The following is a 19,891-nucleotide window of genomic DNA, read 5'->3' on the forward strand; positions in this document are numbered from 1 at the left end:
AAAATTCAGATGTAGATCCCAACTTTCCTGACTGCAGTGGGACCTTGGGTTCCCTTGATATCTGATGGTCTGAACTGACACTGCTGAATGGTGACAGCAGCTTGTGCCCACCACAGCTGGCCATGGCACAATCAGCTCCCACTGCCTGGGCAAGCACCTTCCTGATGGTATCAGAGGGAGCTGGAGCAGAGCAGAAAATGGCTCAGCAGGCTTCTCATGGGAAATTAACAGAGTGGCCCTTCTCCTAAGAAATGTGAGTGACATTATTTAACACCATTTCATCCAGCCTTACTGATTGGAAAGCTGTTAAGGCAGCAATTTAGGCTTAGTCACAAAAGGACATAATTAAAACTTCACTATGGATTCACGTAAGCATACAAAGCATTTCTCATCTGAATGTTCATTCTTGTTCAGATTATGGAGCCCAGGCTCCTATCAGTAATTCCACCTCCTTCTTAATTCACCCAGACAGGGTCAGGATTTATATCCGACTTTGTGTAAGTCCTTTCCCTCCTCAAAGGCCATGCCAGCGTGGGGGAAGGGAGGCAACACTTACACATCCTTATATGTCCTCAGAATAATTAGTTCAAAGACCTAGAGATTGATTCAAAAGGCAACATTCAGCAATGGAGAGAGAATGAGCCATCATTAAGTCTCCAGTTGCAGTAGCACATCACTCAATCCTCAAGCCAACAGAACAACAAACAAAATACCAATTTCCTCTATAATTTTATTTTTATTACTTCTCCAGTAACAGATAACAGGACCAGATTTTACCACTGCTAACTAACTCTGTTACTCTGGGAATAAAAGGCAAATACTGTGTTACCCTGCGTAGGAGGCTGAGAAACCAAGATGTCAATTTTTCTCTTTTGTAGAATTAGAGCAAGAAATTATATCAGGCCATAACACTGAGTGAAAATAACAGCTTTGACAATCAAATTGCCCAAAGGCAGGAAAATGCTGCCCAATTCTAGAGGTGAAAACTTGAGACAAAACAGATCATAATAATTAGAGACAAAGACCTCAGGGCTGTCAATAAATCTTGAAAAGCTCAGCTAATTAATCCCCTAATAAGGAGGTGAGAGGTACAAAGTTACTACCTATCCTCGAAGAGGGCTCAGGGAATACAAGGGCTATTTTATGGTAAATATTCCAAGAAAAGTGTCTGAGGAGACCTTCCAGCACCTAAGGGAGATGTACAGGTGAGGTGGAGAGGGGCTTTTCACAAGGGTACATGACAGGATGAAGGGGCAATGGTCTTAACTGAAAGATATTAGATATTAAGAAGAAATTCTTTACTGAGAGAGTGGTGAGATGCTGGAACTGGTTGTCCAGAGAAGCTGTGGATGTTCCTTCACTGGAAGTGTTCAAGGGCAGGTTGGATGGGGCTTGCAGCAACCTGGTCTGGTGAAAGATGGAAGTTGTGACTAGATAAGTATCAAAGTCCTTTCCAATACTGACCATTCTATAATTCTATGATCTTCCCATGCAAGTGAGGTTTCTCAGTAGCCCCTGCTTTGCATTACCACTGGCATGCAGTGATGGGGCTGCCCAAACCTCAGGGATCAAGGAGTACTGGCACAAACTGCATGGCTCAGAGATGATGATGCCTGGGGCACAATACATCTCTGGACAGGCAAAAACCTTGGCACAGCACCCAGGGTGGGGGGAGATGCCCTTTCCAGCCAGTACAGCTGCAGCTCTGCAGCTTGGGGCCTCTCAGGCTTGTCATGACCAGTGCCTTGTAATCCAGCATCATTTACTGGATTAACACAGAGAAACTTAAGGAGCAGGAAAACATAAGAAGCTGCCTAGTTAGGAGACTGTATAATTTAGAATCTAGTTTAGTTTGTAATATAGATTTATGTAACTGTGGTGCAAAAAACAGCGCAGACAATTTCCACTATGAGGGAGCCATTCCCATCACCCATTCCCATCTCCTCCTCCTCTACAGCCCTTGCTCCTGCCAGGACACCGTGTATGTCACACAGGTCTCATCTGTCAGCGTTTCACCACACATTTAGCAATTTTTCTTTCCAATCCCTGGGATATATCTAATATTTTGCTAGCCCATGTGTTGATTTGCCTTCCAGGATTCTCAGCAGCAATCCTGTGTTTTTCTGATACTCATCCTATTATAATGCTTAAACCACCCAGGGTCTTGCTCTTTCTGATCCAGAGGACCTTTCTCAAAGGGTTTTGCAGTCTAAATACCACCTTGGATTTGATTATAAGGCCAGATTTTACCATTTCTCCCCTTAAATAACAACTGCTTTGGAGGAGGTCAGCTACTTGAGCACCAGCATTGTCTTTGGTGTGGAGAAAAGAAATTGCTGCAATCATTTTCTCACAGTTCTTCCTCGAAATTCTTAAAAACACTTTATCCTTTGTAAAAAGATGTCAAATGCAATAAGCCACAGCCAGACCTCACTGGTAATAGACTTGGCAGAGGCACACTGGCTTTCTACAGGGTGTCAGCTGTGGTCCCTGTGAACTGTAACACCAAGCACTCACAGCCTTTCATGCTCACAAAGCTCTACAAATATCAAAAGAGACCAACCAATACTTCAGAGCCTTCCCTCTTGAAAATTAACCTCTGGGAAGATGAATTCACTGTGACTAAGTTCTCCTCACTTCTCCATTTTCTCTCCTAGGAGTGTGCTGGTGAAAGTCCCTTGAACCAGTAAAGGAAATACTAAAATCTTTTGGGGTCCAAGCCCACGAGGAGGGTGGATTGGTCCAGGCAGGATAGGGTGGGATGCAGGTTAAAGAGGGCAGTGCTGCCCACTGGAGAAACATCACTCAGATAGATGATTCCACTCAATTTCACACACTGAGAGAAGCCCAGCCCATTAAAATAAAAAGCACCAAGCATGCTGCTGCACATGTATTCAAACTGGGGGTTTATTTAACAGAAAACCTGACCAGTACTTTCTGAACAGGCAGAAGGGGTTGATCCTTTCAGATACTCTTGTGAAACCTTGCTTCACACCTAATTACCCCCTAAACATTGAGGTTTCATCCCAATTGACCAGCCTTTCTTCTCAGGGAGTTCTTCAGTATCATTCACACAGGATGGAGTTAACTCCATAACCAAAGCAAAAATTCCAATGATTCTTTTTATGCCATCAGGTTTTGGGTTATGGGGTTTTTAACCCTTCGGTCTTGAAGCCTGATAAATCTCTATTGCTTCTCAAACAGGTTTTAAACAAGACTGATTGGAAAATCTTAATTTTTCAGTGAGCTAAATTTGAATAATATTTGGACAAGTTAAATCCAGTTCCACAAAGTGAATATTTTTCCATTAACTGCAATGAGCTTCCTATGAGTTTTTGTAATTTTCCTCAGATTTTTACAGCCAAATAAATGTAGTTTGTCAAACTGAAAATTACTTTTATTATAACCAATCTATGCATGACACTTCTTTAATATTCATGACATGAAATTCTCACAATTTAAAATTTATACACTGCGGGTTGGTTTCTGCTGATTTTATTTTCTTTTTATTACATACATTTAAATGCACAAGTAATCGTATTTTAAATTTAAGAAATGCACACAAGTTGCTACGTGGCTAAACTTTTTCAGTGATACTGTCACTATACACGGTGATTTTACACAATCCTACAGATATTCACCCCACTGCCTTGTATCCCTTTGCTTTCACACAGCAAGGATCAGCATTTTCAGGAGATCCAGGCTTTTCAATGATTTTCCTGAGGGTCTCTCTTCCAAAGCAGGAATCCCTATATCAATACCCAACAAAAGCATTTAAAAATAACACTTTTTTCACTTTTTTTTTTTTTGTGACAAGAGGTTTTCAGATCACTGCAGGTGCAGGTGGTGGAGAATAGGGTCACAATGGTACAGGGCACACCTTTACAAAAAGCCAACAGACCAATCCCTAAAACACCTTGCTGGAGTAGGTTCTCAGGGCTTAAATCTGCAATTATTGAATTCAACTAGACTGAAAGATCATCCATCAACAGAAACGTTAGGCTTAAGGAAAAACTGTCAGGATTAATGCCAATATTCTCAGTCTCATGAAGGTCCATAAAAATAGCATTAATGGGCTACAACTTCTTAACTGTCAATATTTAGACATCCTATGCATGGCTTAAGTAGCTGCTTTGTTAACTACTGGAAATATAGCCCTTATACACTTTTTTTACAGCAACAAAAAAGAAGGCAAGAAGAGATGTAGTGTGTTGCAGCAGACCTCTCATTAGGGGTAAAAATAACCCAAGACACAGATTCTTGTTTAATAACATGAAAAGGGCCCTGATTTATTCTTCTTTACAGCTTAGTCATCCTAACTCTGACTACAGCAGGGGTCTGTAGGGTCCAGCTGCAGACTCTGAGTGCTGGATATTCCATGCTATAATATGACTGCAAGTGTTGGTTTGCAGACTCTGAACACAGCTGTCACCTAGCTCAGCTCTGACTGCAGGCTCCAAGAGCAGCTCTGACTCCATCAGAGCCAGACTGACCTCATAGCAGATCACTCATAGCACCAACTCCCTTCCTTGTTTCATTCTTTGTGTCTCTCTGGATCATTCCTCTTTCCTCAGGACTCCTCTACCTCCTCAAGGTCCTTCTTCTCCAGGTCCTCTGCCTCCAAAAGTCCCCCAACTATCCAACCCACCCCTTTTATCACTCTTATCTTTATTAGTCACAGCTGTGACCCATTGGGGGCAAGGCTGTTCCTTTTCTTTGGTAATCAGTACAACTGTGACTTATCAGGGGCAAGGTCACCTGTGATCTCTTCCTCTACACCTACATAGTGCCTCACACTTGATTTTATATTGTTTTCCCTCCCTCACTGCCATAAATTCCTACCTACAGAACTGTAAAGGAGAAAGCTCACTAAATCCTCTGTTTTGTCACTTGGTATTCACCAGCCAGAGCACAAAGCAAACAAGTGCCCTCAGAGGGGACAATGACACACTGACTCCACAAGTGCCACCGTGCTGGACAGATGGACAGTCCCCACTGAATGGGGGTCCCTCCCTCTCCCTGCCACACAAACAGAGCAGTCCAGACGGGCTGGCAGAGAACTGTTTGCACAAGGTCACTTCCATACACATAAACCCAGCTTTTCTCTTCAGGAAAGTAAATATTAGTGCCTATTATTCACAAACATCAAGGACACAGCACGCCTCATGCAAACGCTGCCTGCACATGGACACCAGAGATGCCACCCACGTGCTGTATCTCACACACCCTGGCACTCTGCAACCAGCCAAAATGTTCTCCTAAAACAAGATTCATGTCTCACTACCAATATGGTGAAGCTTTTTATTCAGAGCTACTCTGTTATTACAGTCGAACAGGCCTGACAGTATCAAAGTTGATCACAGTTCTAATTATAACTTTTAATATGCTGGATTTTATTCATTCCTCCTCCTTTTCAACCTTGATGTTTTATTCCTAGCTATTCAGAGCTTAAGACTCATAAATGAAAAGAGAAGCTTCTGGTTTTTAGAGCATGGATGTTGCTGACTGTTATCTATTCAGAAGGCAATCTGCACAGAAAGGGTTCAGGGTATAACATTTAATAGCTCAGAAGCAAATCCCAAGAAGGCAATTACCTAAGGTACCTGCAGCTTCCCAAGTGGCTCTAATTAAGCCACTGCAAAAAATTGCTGAGCTTTAGTTTGTGGAGGATTCAAGGTCATCAAGGCCAGATTGGGAGGGAGCCCTGAGCAACCTGGTCTAATGAAAGGGTCCCTGCTCATGGCAGAGGAAACCAGATGATCTTTGAGGTCCCTTCCAACCCAAATCATTTTGTGACTCAGTGGTCAGGAGGTCCCAGACCTGAGATGGACAGCAAGCAGACCCAGGCAGTCTCCACCCTACAGATGTATCAGGTTTCTCCAGGTTTCCCTTGGGCACTGAGTTTTCCATCTCCCAAGACAACATTTCCTTTTTATTTCTGGTCCTTGTTCTCCTTCTGAACACCAATACAATGCTAAATTTCACCACTTCCTGAAGCACCAGCCAAATGAACTCACTTCTTTTCACACCTGGTCATAACCTCTCTTTACCAGATGCAAGACAGGAGGATAAATTTGGATCCCTTTCTACAATCCCAAAATAAAGGACACAGCCAAACCCTCACTTTGGGTGCTCCTGAGGTGTGTAGAATTCACAAACTAGAACTACATCAGATATAAAACAGCTGAGTAGGACAAAATAACTTACCTCAGATGAGGACCTGAGCTGATAGTGGGGAAATTCTATCCATGTACTTGAGAAAAATGAGCCAGATGGAGCAAATGTCAAGGCAAATACTATAGCATATGTATCTACAAGGCTCCTCCAATCTGAGTGAACAATTTAGCTCAACATTAATATTTTTGGGCATGTGCAAGTTCATCCAAGAGCTTGTGCCTCTCATTCTGTACAGCCACTTCCTCACTGAGCCTCTGCTCTGAACCAGGTTTAACTTCTGCAATTACAGTGTCCATAGGGAAAATGTGATTCCATGATTCAGTTCTCTGCTGCCAAACTGTCTCATCCTTACAGGGCTCCCAGGGGGTTTCTGTAGAGGAGGATAAAGGTAACAATATTTTACAAGTTGCCAGCTTTAATCCTGTGAGGACCTGAACTATGGCCAGATTTAATCATCTGAGGAATCAACATGGCCCATTTCATTGCAGTTCCCCTCCAGTAGCAGTCCCACAGCATCATCCTGTCCAATCTGCTACACAAATTCTGCTTTTAAAAGCATATGAGGACATCATTAGTTAGTCTTAAAATGTCTGCAGATTATATACAGAAAAAATATTTCTATGATAACCCACAAAAGAACATGAAATGAGCACCAAACTGACTTAATGTTTAAATATCCTTTTAAATTCAATGTGCTTTTTTTTCAACACTGCACCTAAAGCAAAATCCTCAATTTACTGGAGGCAAAATATTTAAATTCAATAATATATCTCAGCTATGTCAGACAATTGACTCTAATACACAGAATTCCCTGACTTTAATCCAGGATGGTATTTAACTTCATCTTAAATAAGCATTCCTTTTCAAACTTCAGAGGAATAATTCATGTGCTTAAAAGCAGGCACATGCAGGAGCATTTTGCAAAGCTTCCTTTCCTGTCCCTCTGCTGTTGGTTATCACTTTCCATTAGGTGTAAGAATTTTTCATAGCAGGCACCAGAAAATTATTAGAAAAGGAACAACACAGTTATTAGAGGGAAGCCTGGGTGATGCTCACTCATCTGATCTTGCATCATTTTTCTGTCCTGTCACCTCCTCTGCATTTGCTCCCCATTTCCCTTTCTCTTGAGAGATGCTGCTGTATGAAAGAACAGCCACTCTCCACAGGGGTGGGTGAGTCTGGCTCATTTCTGGGCTCAGCTTGGCCCCTTCAGATTTTGACTTCCTCAGGGGCTGAATTTTAGGAACAGCCAGGGAGAGGATCAGTGAACTAAACCTTCAGTGTGGAAGGGAATGCTACCCCAACCCAAAAACTCCTCTACCAATCCTCTCCTCTCAAAGGAAGAGCTACAAGTAAAGGACAGTTTTGTGTCAAAACAAGTGATTTGCACTCCAACTTACATCATTTTAGCCAAAGGTCACCTTGACAGAACACATGTTTATTGGGAGGACTTTGTTACACTTCTATACAATATTACATATTCTATTTCACTAATATACAATACTGCATTTATATAAACACTATGAAGTAAGCATTTTGAAAATGAAGAAAAGGGGTGCTTCTTCTGCCAAACCTAATTAATCATAGTGGGGAAGTAAAAATAAAAATAACTTCATTGACTTTAGGTTTTTCCAAAGCTGCATTTACTTATATGAAGATTATTACCAGGTTCTTTATTTTACAAATACAAAGTTTATCCAGCAGTCTTCTCTGTGGAAAAAAATATTGCAAAAACAAAACCCACCAGGCTACTGACTACAGGCAAAAGACTGTGAACTGTTTCCTTCTCCCATTCATTGTTTTTCAGTAGATATTTTGCTGCCAATATCATTCAGCATTTTACTTGTTTGCAGACCAGATGGCTGAGTATTTTCAAACAGGGGGGAAAAAAACCAAAAAACAACCCCATAGCAAATAAGACTTTTTTTTTTCTTTACAATTTTTAGCTGAATCTTCGTCGATATTCAAGTTTGGAAATGCTGTATGTTTTTATGAATATTCCATTTTGAGGGAAAAAAGAAAGACAAAATAGAGACTGATGACACCTCTAACACTAGAGGCACGTCATGCTTGGGAGGTTCAGCTTGGGAACCTCTGCCTGACTTGGAGCCACTTATCCCAGGACAGGACCAGCCCTTTGTGAGCACTTAACTGCCTTATGTGAAATAACCCTGTTCCCTGAACAAAGCAATATCCTAAATCACAGCCTGACAGAAAAAAATATGTAACACTGTACACTTATGAGCAAGCCTCATCCAGTATTGCCCTCCTGGGCTGTCTCCAAGCCCACAGAGTCCATTTCCACTGCAAAAATAACTAATAAATATAACCAAGGAGAAACTAGCAGCCCAAGGCAGCCTGAGCTAAGTAAAGAGGGGAGAAAACACATCTTAGATTTAAGTTTGCCATCAGCTGCATTCAGCTTCTGGACTCTTTTCTGTGTCTGTGCTGCTGCCTCCAGTTAAAAAGATCTCCAGTTGCAGGGTCTGGCCAAGCCTTGCTCAGTGCACAATTCTCCTGAAATCCAGATTTACCCATAGGGCTAAGGAAGCTTAGACAGCTACAAATCCAAATTTGTTAGCATTTCTAGCTAGAGAGTGCCTGGAGCTGCAAGATTCCCTCTGCATCCAACCAAGGCCTGGTGAGGGATGAGCTTGGCATGACAGCAGTAGGCAGAGCTTTGTCCATAGCCCCATTAAACCCTTTTCCAGGGGCAGGGTAATGTGTTATCACAAGGGCTGCAGCAGTCAAATCAATCAGCAGCAACTCATCAGCCCACAGACTGGGGGAAAGGCAGGAGGGAGAGATCAAGGCTCTGCTCAGGCACAATTCCTCAGCTGTGCCTTGCTCCTGATTGTGCCTGTGAGATATGACCCAGTCTAGGACACAAAGAAAGAAATGCATTCAAAGCTGGCTTACCTGCCTGGGCAATGCAGCCAGCCTGTAACCACACACATGGGGAGCCAGAAAAAATCCTGCAGCTACCCTTTTGCAGTGGGAAATTAAATACAGATACAAGCTCTAGGCCTTTTGACAAATTACAAGCTGATCTTACAGGGAAGCTTAGCTTGTGTGTCTAGAGATAGATAGATAGATAGATAGATAGATAGATAGATAGATAGATAGATAGATAGATAGACAGACAGACAGACATAGGTATATCCTGCATGTTTAATACAGAAATCTACCCTGGCCTTAGCCTGATGATAATTATTCCCTGAATAGGAAGGCACTCTGCTGTGTGATAATGCACCTTAGGTAAGAAGCTGCTACAAAGCAAAGCAATAAAAACTCTTGGCTCACAAACAGCTCTCCAGAACTAAGGACCAAGACTGTGCTCCTGCTGTGCTTCCCTTCTAATTCAGCAGTTCAGAGGCAAAGATTCAGATCCCTTCTCCAGTATAATTAGGTCACTGCAGAGACCTAGCTGCATTGTGATGTCCCAGCCTTGTCAAAACACCCTCACCCCTGCAGCTTACAGTGCTGCAGAGTGACCTTGTAGCTTGTGTAACAGCTAATGCAACTCACAGTGGAGACTGATTCTACTGATGGGTCCTTATTTTACTTCAGGTAACTAAAAGCTGAGCATCTACCTGGCAAAAGCCAGCATCCCTCTGCAGCCAGTGGAAGAAAATGGGCACATTCAGCAGAAAAATCTCTTTCAGGATGATAAATATTAATCTTGAGTGGTGATTGTCTCTGCCAGATACTTAGGTTAAGCTAGGTGCCTAAGTTGTACAATTAAAAGCAAGGTAAGTTCTTTTTGTGGTACAAATGCTGTTCTGCCCTGTGTTACTTCCACACCATCAAGATCTCATGCTTGAACAATGCATGCATCACTGGAGCAAGGTCTCTTCACACTGATTTTCTGCTGTCCTGAAGAACCTTGAGGGTGCTAAGTGCTTTCCTAACACAGTTACCATCATCCCATGACAAAACTGCCTCCACTCAACTTTACTGCCCAGTTGCAGGATTCCTGTGGAGTTCATCCAGAGCTTCTGCTGCAGGGTCCCATCCTGTGCCAGCTTCCATGGGCAAATCCATGCCAGGAGCACACTGACAGCTCAGGGACCAGAGCTCTTTGGGTCTGTCCTCTTCAGCAGGCTAGATACTGAGAGCAGATCATTGCCCCAATAATTTATTTTTATTTCTAGCATGTGTAGTGCCCAATGAGGCACTACTGGATCTTCCCATTAGACTATCTGCAATGTAGATGCTAAATTTAAATAATGTCAAAGTTTGTTAATCAAATTGTACTTTCAGTAACAGCCACATAAAGCCTCCCAAAACCTTGAGTCAGGCATCATTGCTTCCACCCCATCAAATTCATATAACCTATTTAAGTGCCACAGGACCTTAAAACACTATACAGCTTAACTCCACTTCATTTAACTTTACAGATTTTCAAAGTTCACATTTTCAGCTCTTCAATACTGAGGAGCCAACTTTTCTCCCACATTTTTCAACGGAAGCTGTGACTCCTGCATGACCACATGATGAGGCTTTAAGGAAATCTTTTTCCCTTGTTTAGCAAAGCAGTTCAAGAGATTTGCAGGTCAGTATCACAATGGGCAATGCAGCAAACCAGCTGGTTTGTTTGGGATTCTTTTAATTTAAAAGCTGGAACTGCAAAGCAATGACTTTTCAGAGGAGCCAGCAAACATTTAAGTAGAGTTGGCTTTAAGTGCCATTAAAAATACTGCAAAACAAAAAGATAGAGGAATTGATTGTTTTTGACATTATGCCTCCTCTTAGCTGGGGTGAATGGGAGTGTGATCATTGATCACAGCTATTTCAGTAGCAGTTCAGGGCTCAGTGTTGCACTATTTGTGATACTTGGTCAGTGCATCCCTGAAGGATGGCTTGACTCTAACAGGATGTGTTCCTTTGGTGCAGGATAGAGCAATGCCTCTGGATCTACTGCCTCACTGTGCAGAGGCTAACACTGAGAACAGTGGGCTTCCAGCTGAAAAAAGGAGAATTCAGAGCCTTGGTGTATCCTATATTCAGCATCAAAACCAGGCATCAATTGACAGTCATCCTGTCAGATTCTTCTGTAAGAGAAGAGTTCTGGGTTCAGCTGCTACTGGAGCAGCTCTAGGGGAGAACCACTCTCCTACTAATCAGGACACTTGACATTCATCACAAGGCAGCACAAGCTGCTCATCAGCAGGTCTGCAGGGCAGGTGCTTGTGAGGAAGGTGCAGCATGATAAGCTGAATCATTTCCCACTCCAATTCTATCGTGCAGCCTTTCCCCAGCATCCCTGAGATGAACATCAGCTCATAGTCCCTCCATGCAAGCATGAATCCTGCCATAAAGAGGTCTGGCTACAGCCTCTCTTTTTTTCCTTTCAAGAGCAGTCTGAATTTTTAAAAAATTGGATTAAATAAGAACAAACAAAAGAGAGAAGAAAAGAACTGTCTTGGGAACTCTTTCTTTACTTCATTTGCTTCAGTGAGCCACGGAGCTGGAGACAAAAAGCAGCTTACCAGAAACAAGCAGCATTTGATCAGCACTGTTGACCTGCCAGCAGGAGGGAGCCATGGATATAAAAGCCTGGGAAAAACCAGCAGTCATCCATTTCTGCTGTACATCTCTCCAAAGACACAGCACCACCCCTTTATGTATAAAACACAACCAGCCTGTGTGAAGGTCTTCCTTTATGAAACCTCAGAGGGCAAACACAAAACCAGAAGGATTTCATACACCACAGGAAACACCATGGGAAATTAACACTTTAAGAGTCAAATCTCAGGTCTAAATCACCTTTACCCTTCAGTTTGCTGCTAGCAGTCACCACCTTGTGCACTTCAGTTTTCTGTGACACTACCATCAGTTTACAGGCTGATTTCTCTACTATTAAACATGTATTGTATTTTATCAAGCCAGCAGCAATTATGTTAATGGCATCCCCAGGTTTTGCACTCCCCATTGCTCCTCCCTCTGGCTTGGTTATCTAATTTGAATTTTCTGACCATATTCATTACCTCAAAAACACCTCTAAGCAAGTTCAGGTCAGTTCCACCCTCAGAGGGAAAGTTCACCCTCTCCCTAAAGCAGGGGTTTTTCATCAAATTGAATTATAAGATTAGCACTAGTAACCCACATTGGTAATTATCATCTAGAAAACAGCTCTTTTGACTGGGTTTACCCTGCTAAATAGAAGAGGGCCAGAGATCTGCTCACATTCATGGACTGGCTCATCTTGTTTACAGGAATATCTTCTCCTGATGTTTCTGTTCTTGGCAGGGTGGGCACAGCCTTTTAACCAATCCCAAACACCCTGAGCCACTTTCCTGAGGATTATCCCTGGAAAATATTTGTACTTCAAAGGTGGAACAAAATCTAACCAAATGAAAAATTAGCTATCCAGCATTTTCACCACCAGATAACAGCTCCTGTCACTTTTTGTAGGTACTTTCCAATAGTCTTCAAGTATCACCATAAATCACCTCTGCTGTGTGTTGCATTTCTTGACCACAAACCACTAACAGGTAAGAGAGGTTAATCCCATATCAATGGGATGAGCTATTTTTCTTCTCTTTGTAGCAGTAAAAACTCAATGTCAAAGAAATTTTCTAGTTGGGAATACACTGTCATCTGGAATTATTATTTTTTTCCATTTAAATATGTCTTGCAGCCAGCAAATACCTTTCCTTGGAGGGACAGCACTTGCATCTCTTAAGTCAAAGCACAACAGAGAGCATCAGCTCTTTCACACCTTTAACACACAGCTCTCGTTTTCTTCTTCCTACATCAGGAAAAACAATCCCCTTGTCATTATCTCAGTGTAAATTCAGGCTAGCTCTACCCCACCAAAATTTTATGTTCTAGAAATAAAGACCAGACCTGTGCCCTTGAGTAGGTCCCAAGGCCTCCTGTATGACTTCTATCACTCCAGAACCTAAACACTGAGTCATCTCTGCCACTCTCCCAGCTAAACAATCACCCTTTTCTCTTGGCTTTTTAATTTATTTATGTCTTTTCCTTTTGGCAGGTGAGTTTGCAGTTGAATCAGCATTAGTTCTGACTCAGCACAGTGACAGGATCATCAGCACCAACACAAAGCTCAGCTGCACATGTTGTCCTAGATATCCTAAATCAGCTCTAAGCCCTGTCCCAAGTGCACAGTGATTACTGTCTGGCACTATTTATCAAGGAGAGTATCACAGTGCTTGTGAAACAAGGTCATTATGAGACTTAGATAATGTTTTGTAATTGAAAGGGTTTTGTTTGTTTGCTTGCTTTAAAAGATGGTTGTTAGAAATAAAAAATAAAAAAATTTAAAAAAAAAGAAAGTGTTTATCCATTTCTCTTCTTCAAAACCAGAGATTTTTGTTTTCAAAAGACTCAAAACCAACATGTTCCCAGTACCAACAATAAAATCTAAACCCATTTTCAGGTCCAGGGTAAGACCCAAGGTGTTACCAATTGGTAGTGAGTGGAACACTCTTTTCCAAGCAGGGGTAAGAAGAAGATGTGGCCATGCTGGATAACAGCATGGGACCTTCACAGCAGCAGCCCCTAGGAAAACCTTGGCACCATCTGGGAGATATGTGGGGCTTGTTCCCAAACACTCTTTCTTTCCTATCTCAAGTATGAGGCATTCAAGGCTACTTTTCTTTCTACCAACTTTTATCTGTTCTTCTCTAATTTTTTGTTTTTACTTAGTTGGTGCTTACCACTTCCTTTAGCAGGTGATTCCAGCATTTCCAACCCAGGTCATCACCTGGCATAAAGCAACACACAGCACTGCCAAAGCCTTCCCAACCAACACCTGGTGGAGAACACAGCCTGGATGAGGCAGCTGACAGCCCAAATCCCTCCAAAAACCCATCCTGGCCCCTGGCTGGCTGGTGGTCCTGACTCCACAATGCATGGATGTGTCAGGAAAACCAGCACAGCTCCCACCTGCACTCAACCTCAACCTATGAAGAAAAAGAGAAAATAAAACCATGGCCTTCTTTATAAATGACAAATCCCACCCTGAATGATCCAGTGATATTTGATGGTGGAAGAAATGCAATCTTGTGTTGGTTTAATGGCTACTACTCTTTTGAGTTTATGGTCTGTTACAGCAGTTTCCACTATGACTAATTCTCTTATCCTTGAATCATTACAACCATGGCTCACTATCCAGTTTTTATGCCAGCATCTGTCTTCCTTTCCAGGTTTTCATTCCTGACACCTCACCAGTCTCTCCTGTGCTTCCCCCACCTTGGTTGCTCATGTGCTTTCTGCTGTGGTACCTGTGTTTTAGCATCTGTCTCCTCACCTTTTGTGCACGTTTCCACTCCATCGACTTCATTGTCAGCAGTTTTGTAGCCTGTTTTTTGCTCCTCTTTCCTCATCTTTATGACCTTTCATCACCATGGAAAATGGAAGCTGTATATTTCTCTTTCCCCCCAAAGACAAACTCCATGTAGCAAGACATGAAAGAAATAAAATGGTCTGTGCAGGAATCTTTCCACAGCCTCTTCTGCTGGCTATGAATTGTTCATAGACTAAGTGTCTAATAGCTTTCAAGGTGGTTAGAAATTAGGGAATACAACATTTGGATCATCCCAGCAGCTGGTATAAGTAGCACCTGTCCTATTGCCAAAATAGCAAATGCAGATGCTTCAGAGAAAGGGACAAAGGTATCAATAAGGGGCAGCAAGGAAACCAATTTAGGAGAATTCCTTCCTAAATTACCTAATCCCTTCAGAGATTTTAAAGCCAACAGAGACTAAATTAATCTCAGAGATCAAATAGTTGTATTTGATCAACCCAAAGGTTGTTTATGGTTACATAAAAATAATAAATTATTACCTTTTAACAATAAAAACATTTAGCCTTTCAAGTGCACAAAAATCCTTTTTATTTCTACCTTATCCTATAGATTTGCATCTCACTAATTTTCTCTGCCCCGTGCATTAATGCATGTTCCTCTTTTCCTTGCTCTGTCAAGTCACTCCCTCCTTACCTAGACAGCCCCACCCTTTGCAGTGATCACTGTGTGCTCATTAGCCAGCTGTAGAACAAACACAGCCTTCACGGTTCCTGAGTACTAATGATAGGGCACAAAACCACTCTGACAGGTTTTATTCTTTTCTTTTTCTTTTAATCACCCACCCACCCAAATTGCTTCACCATCAGCACATGTGCTGCCTCTACAGAACCTTCTGCAACGACCCCAAACCTCTTCCCAAGCAGGTACAGCTCCCTTGCAACACAAGAGTGTTTCAGATATTCAGATTGCTGGCAGCAGACATCCCTGTTACTCCTGCCATGTGCACTTGGTGACAGGGATGCTGGCTTATGTAACACCTTTCCACGACTGGCACATCCCCTCTCCATCCTTTGCATGCAAAGGCAGAATTTCACATTGCTTCCCACTCTGCTTAGCTCAGTACCTAGTATCCTGATTTAACATGCTAATATACTTAAAATACTTCACACATAGCTGAGATGTACTCCATTTTTTAACCTTTTCTCATCATGAGAATTGGCACTATTTCAACACACCAAATCCACCTTACTTAACCTAAGTTCAAGTTCATGCTTCCCCTTTATTCTTAAGACTTCTTTGGCTTTGCCTTGCAAATGATTTTATAAAAGACTCTTCCATTTTCCAAGAATATTTCTTATATTGTTTTTGTCTCTTCCATAAGCATTCTAGCAGACTAGTGCAAAAATACATTCCCTTAAAGAAACCATTTAACATTACCCTTTAATTTGCCTGTCTACTGAAACCAGCAGGTAAACCCTTCAATGTATCAGAATCACATTTATTATCAATGTCGAAGGCATGTCTCAATCTGCATAATAACTGAGACTCCAACAGGAGTATGAAAGAAAACATCTTTGCCAGCAGGATACTCTGTATCTCTCTTTGAAAGCGATTTGGCTGAATGGGAATTAAGAGAAAAGTCAGTGAGTTCAATTTTTTTATTATTATTGCAAATCAACACCGGGAAAGGAAAGATGAAATGAAGAAAAGACCCATTTAGGCTGAGTATCAAATGTCCTAAAAGCAAAATCTACTCTGATTTGGGTAAATCTCTAAGAGAAAGCTGAAGGATACCTATTCAGTTGAAAAGTTTAGAAAAGAAAAAGTATCAAACACTGGAACATAACATATAACAACAATTGTCACTGCAGCAGCGGGGAGACTGGCATGAATATCTCATTATTTCCAACATAACAGCTTAATGTGTATTTAATTGCAGTGAAAAGCATGGGTGTCATTAATTTCACTCAAAGTCATAATTTATGCAACACATGAAATATTTGCATGAGTACCCCAATCATCATTGGCATAGCAGAAAGAATTCACCAGCATTTATTCTTCATCCACTGTCCTAATTTGAGCTGCCAAGTCACCAGAGGCACAGGGTACATCCAACAAAGGGTCTCCCCAGGTTCTGTACCCCAGAGGTGCCCCAGCCATCCAAGCTGAGCCTGCCTCCATCTCTTGGAATGTACAATTTGCTGCTGGCATTGGGGAGCTCAGGGAGGCTCACAGTGTGAATGACCATCACAGCCTGGACTGAACACTGCTGTGCCAGAACCTTATTGCTCTATCAATTTACTACAAAAACTCACAGGAACATTCTTTCAAGCTGCTTGTGCCTTTGGTTTGCAGCACAAACACACCCCTCCTAAGTCCAGTGTGCTGAACTGCTACAGTCCCTGACAAATTAAGTCAATGACAAAAAGGTTTCTGCAAAGTGACATTGCTAGACATTATTATTTTACTATCTATGTAATCAGAGCACCAAGGAGCCTCAGGCACAGCCAGAGATCCCACTGCTCCAAATGTTGTGCCAGCACAGAAATCTCACAAACCAGCAGATATCTGTAACTGTCATAAGTGAGGGAACAAAAAAAACAAGTTGTCAAGGAAGGAGTGGGGAAAGTGCTGCTAAAGAAGGATCCCCTATAGATTGAAAATGAGCTACCTGTCAGTACATTAAGCCTTGTGCTTCTTAGACCTTCGGGGTATAAAACAAAAGATGTTTACCAAGTCTTAAAAGGACTGCAATACCCTCTGACAGGCTGTGCTTTCTTATGGCACAGCTTCTGTGAGAGTCTGCCCAGATCAGAGTCAATCTCACCGGGAGCTGATGTGTTTTTAATGGCAATACACCCAGGTCACTCCAATCGGACTGAATTAGGGCAAATGGCAACATTTTGAGACAAAACTATTACCTTCTTCCCTTTTGTAAAGCAGTTCATCTGCTATCCTGGCTCTTTGTAAGCTCTTTTTTTCTTCCCCTCTGTCTCCATCCAGACACGTCTGTAATTACATTTCCTGGGACACACACTTTCATGGCTGCACACACCCCAGCACAAGCAACACACAGCTTTTTAACCATCTGGGTGAGGGCTGTCTCTGTTTCAAAGAGCATTCAAGTCAAGTAAAACAACATTTTTAGCCTCTCTGAAAAGAAAGCAAAAGCACACAGGTCCAGATCCAAAGGGATACAGGAGTGGGGCACCAGAGAAAATGTGCACACCTAAAGCCCAATGCAAAATACTCAAAATGCCAGCTCTACATTTTGGTACCACTGCACAGGTTCAGCTCTCACCTTTAACCATCTTCAGAAGTTCACATTTCTGAAGCAAAGATTTTAGGATAAAAACAGCTCTAAAAGTGCCTGTTTCCCTTCACTTGCTGAACAGGGAGATAGGTAACTTAAAGCAGGTGGCAGCAAAAATTCCTCTCTCTGAGAATGACTAACATTTAGGAAAAAACATGCCCTGAGAATGATCAACATTTAGTAGAAACATGCCCAAAAGAGACACTGATTTGCCAGACATCACCTCTCCCTACTGCAAGATTTCCCACGCTAGACTAGCACTGAGCTCTGCTACAACAAGGAAATTTCACAAGCAAAGAGAGACTATTCCCCAGGTCAGAAATGCTCTCTTTCATCCCAGGAAGGAGACATGATCTTCTGCAGCCCCAGCCGAGGAGGTCCCACACTGCAAGAGCCTCCAAGCATGGATCAGGACCTGGCTGCAGTCACTCACCCCCAACACACTCCGAGAATGTACAAATCAGCTCTTGCTAAACCGAGCAGCTGCAGGGGGTAAAGTGGGGCAGCTGTGGTGGCAAAGCATCCTCGGATAGCAGGGGGTTAGAAGGAAGGGGGCTGGCCGTTGTTAACCCACCTAGAGGTTTCTGCTTGCCCGAGCAGAGCTCCGGCCACCTGGACCAGTTTGGGATGGTGATGCTTCTCACCTCTGCTGCTGGTTTAAAACACAGGAAAGACTCACTTGCTCTTCAAGAGAGGATTTCCCTGCATGTGAGACTGAGGCTGGAAACCCTAGAAAAGAGCTTCATGAAGCCCAGGTCCCTTCCCCGGAATACCTCAGGGGCCACCCGGAGCTGCGCATCCCTGTCCGGCCGCCTGAGCCCCGCATCCCGCACCGTGCGGAGCGTCCCTGCTCCGAACACACCGGCTCCCCCCAGGTTCGGCCTCTTGCAGCAGCAGAGAGACAGAAAGTTTCTCTCCCCGTGTCACACGCACGGCTCAGCCCCGGACACACCGAGCTAACACCGGGAGGGCGGGACAGCTCCACACACCAACCCTCCCTTACTCTCCACCTTTGCGCTGATTCAACACGGTGTTCAGGAAAACAGCGAGGCCGGCCGAGCCCCCTTCCTTTGGAGGGGGACTCTACAATTTCCACGCACGGAAGGGAGCAGCGATCACACGGGCAGGGGCAGTGGGGAGTGCGGTTCGCGACCCAGGGCCGAGGGAGCCGCTCTCCCGTGCACGGAGCCCGGAGCCCCGCACCGCGGCAGAGGGAAGGGACCTTCCCGGGTCTGACCCTCTGCCATCCCCCGGACAGCGCTGGGGGAGCGCCAGCACCCCCCTGCTGGGATGTCACCCTCCTCCCGAGCCGGTGCATGCCCCCCACCCGCCCTTACGGATGGGGAAAACCCAGAGGAGGAGGAAAATCTCACCTCTTGGCAGGGCGGCAGCTGCAGGGCGGCCGCCTGCCAGCCCAGCAGCCAGCAGCACACCCAGGCGCTGCCCGGGTACCCCCGCTGCGCTCCGGCCCGCCGCATCCTCAGCATCCTCAGCAGCAGCATCTTCCTCCTCCTCCTCCTCCTCCTCCCCCGCCGCGGAGCGCCCGCGCACCCCTTCCCGGGGCCGGGGGTGCTGGGGGATCAGCGCCTCCCGCTGCTGCCGGACACCTGCGAGCCCCGGCCGCGGGCTGCCGCTGGCCCTGCGCCCCGCCGGCCGCCGGGCATAACCCCGGGCTGTCGGACAGCGCGGCCCCGCCGGCCCGGCAGCCGGCACCGCCAGAGCCGGAGGAGGGGCGGCCGACGGGGGAGGAGGAGGAGCGGCGGGGGGAGGAAGGCTGGCAGCGCAGGCGCACGCTGCCCAGGCTGGGCCAGCCCCGGCGTGGCCAAGGGAGCGCGGAGCATCCTCGGGCTGCATCTCACCAGCCCCAAAACCTCCGCGGGCACCGCCGGGGAGCACGGCAGCATCCCCAGCCTGGAACCTGTGGTTTCCATAGGCTCCGGGATGGCAGCGGCGCTGCGGGATGAACTCCCCCCTTGCCCAGCCCTGCCGTGGGATGCTGGCCTGAATCCATCCCCCGCTGTCTCCCGCCTGACTGCTGGCACCCCAATCCCTGTCCATGGCAGCGCCAGGCGGAGCGGGATCCCCGCACCCATCTCCCCGCTCCCCGCACCCAGGGGATGCCCCGT

At 44.4% G+C, this 19,891-nt stretch overlaps 1 protein-coding gene across 1 annotated transcript in view; it reads right to left on the reverse strand.

Moving 5' to 3' along the window:
* ELAPOR2 (endosome-lysosome associated apoptosis and autophagy regulator family member 2) overlaps window positions 1-19,470 on the reverse strand; it is a 94,787-nt gene extending 75,317 nt beyond the window's left edge. The window contains exon 1 of the mRNA XM_056482183.1: window positions 19,139-19,470. Within this exon, the coding sequence (XP_056338158.1) occupies window positions 19,139-19,267 (129 nt within the window). The 5' untranslated portion in view covers window positions 19,268-19,470. The remainder of the gene's footprint in view (window positions 1-19,138) is intronic.
* Between the last annotated feature and the right edge of the window lie 421 nt (window positions 19,471-19,891).

Source organism: Oenanthe melanoleuca, chromosome 1A, assembly GCF_029582105.1.
Source record: "Oenanthe melanoleuca isolate GR-GAL-2019-014 chromosome 1A, OMel1.0, whole genome shotgun sequence".
Taxonomy (NCBI): Eukaryota; Metazoa; Chordata; class Aves; order Passeriformes; family Muscicapidae; genus Oenanthe; species Oenanthe melanoleuca.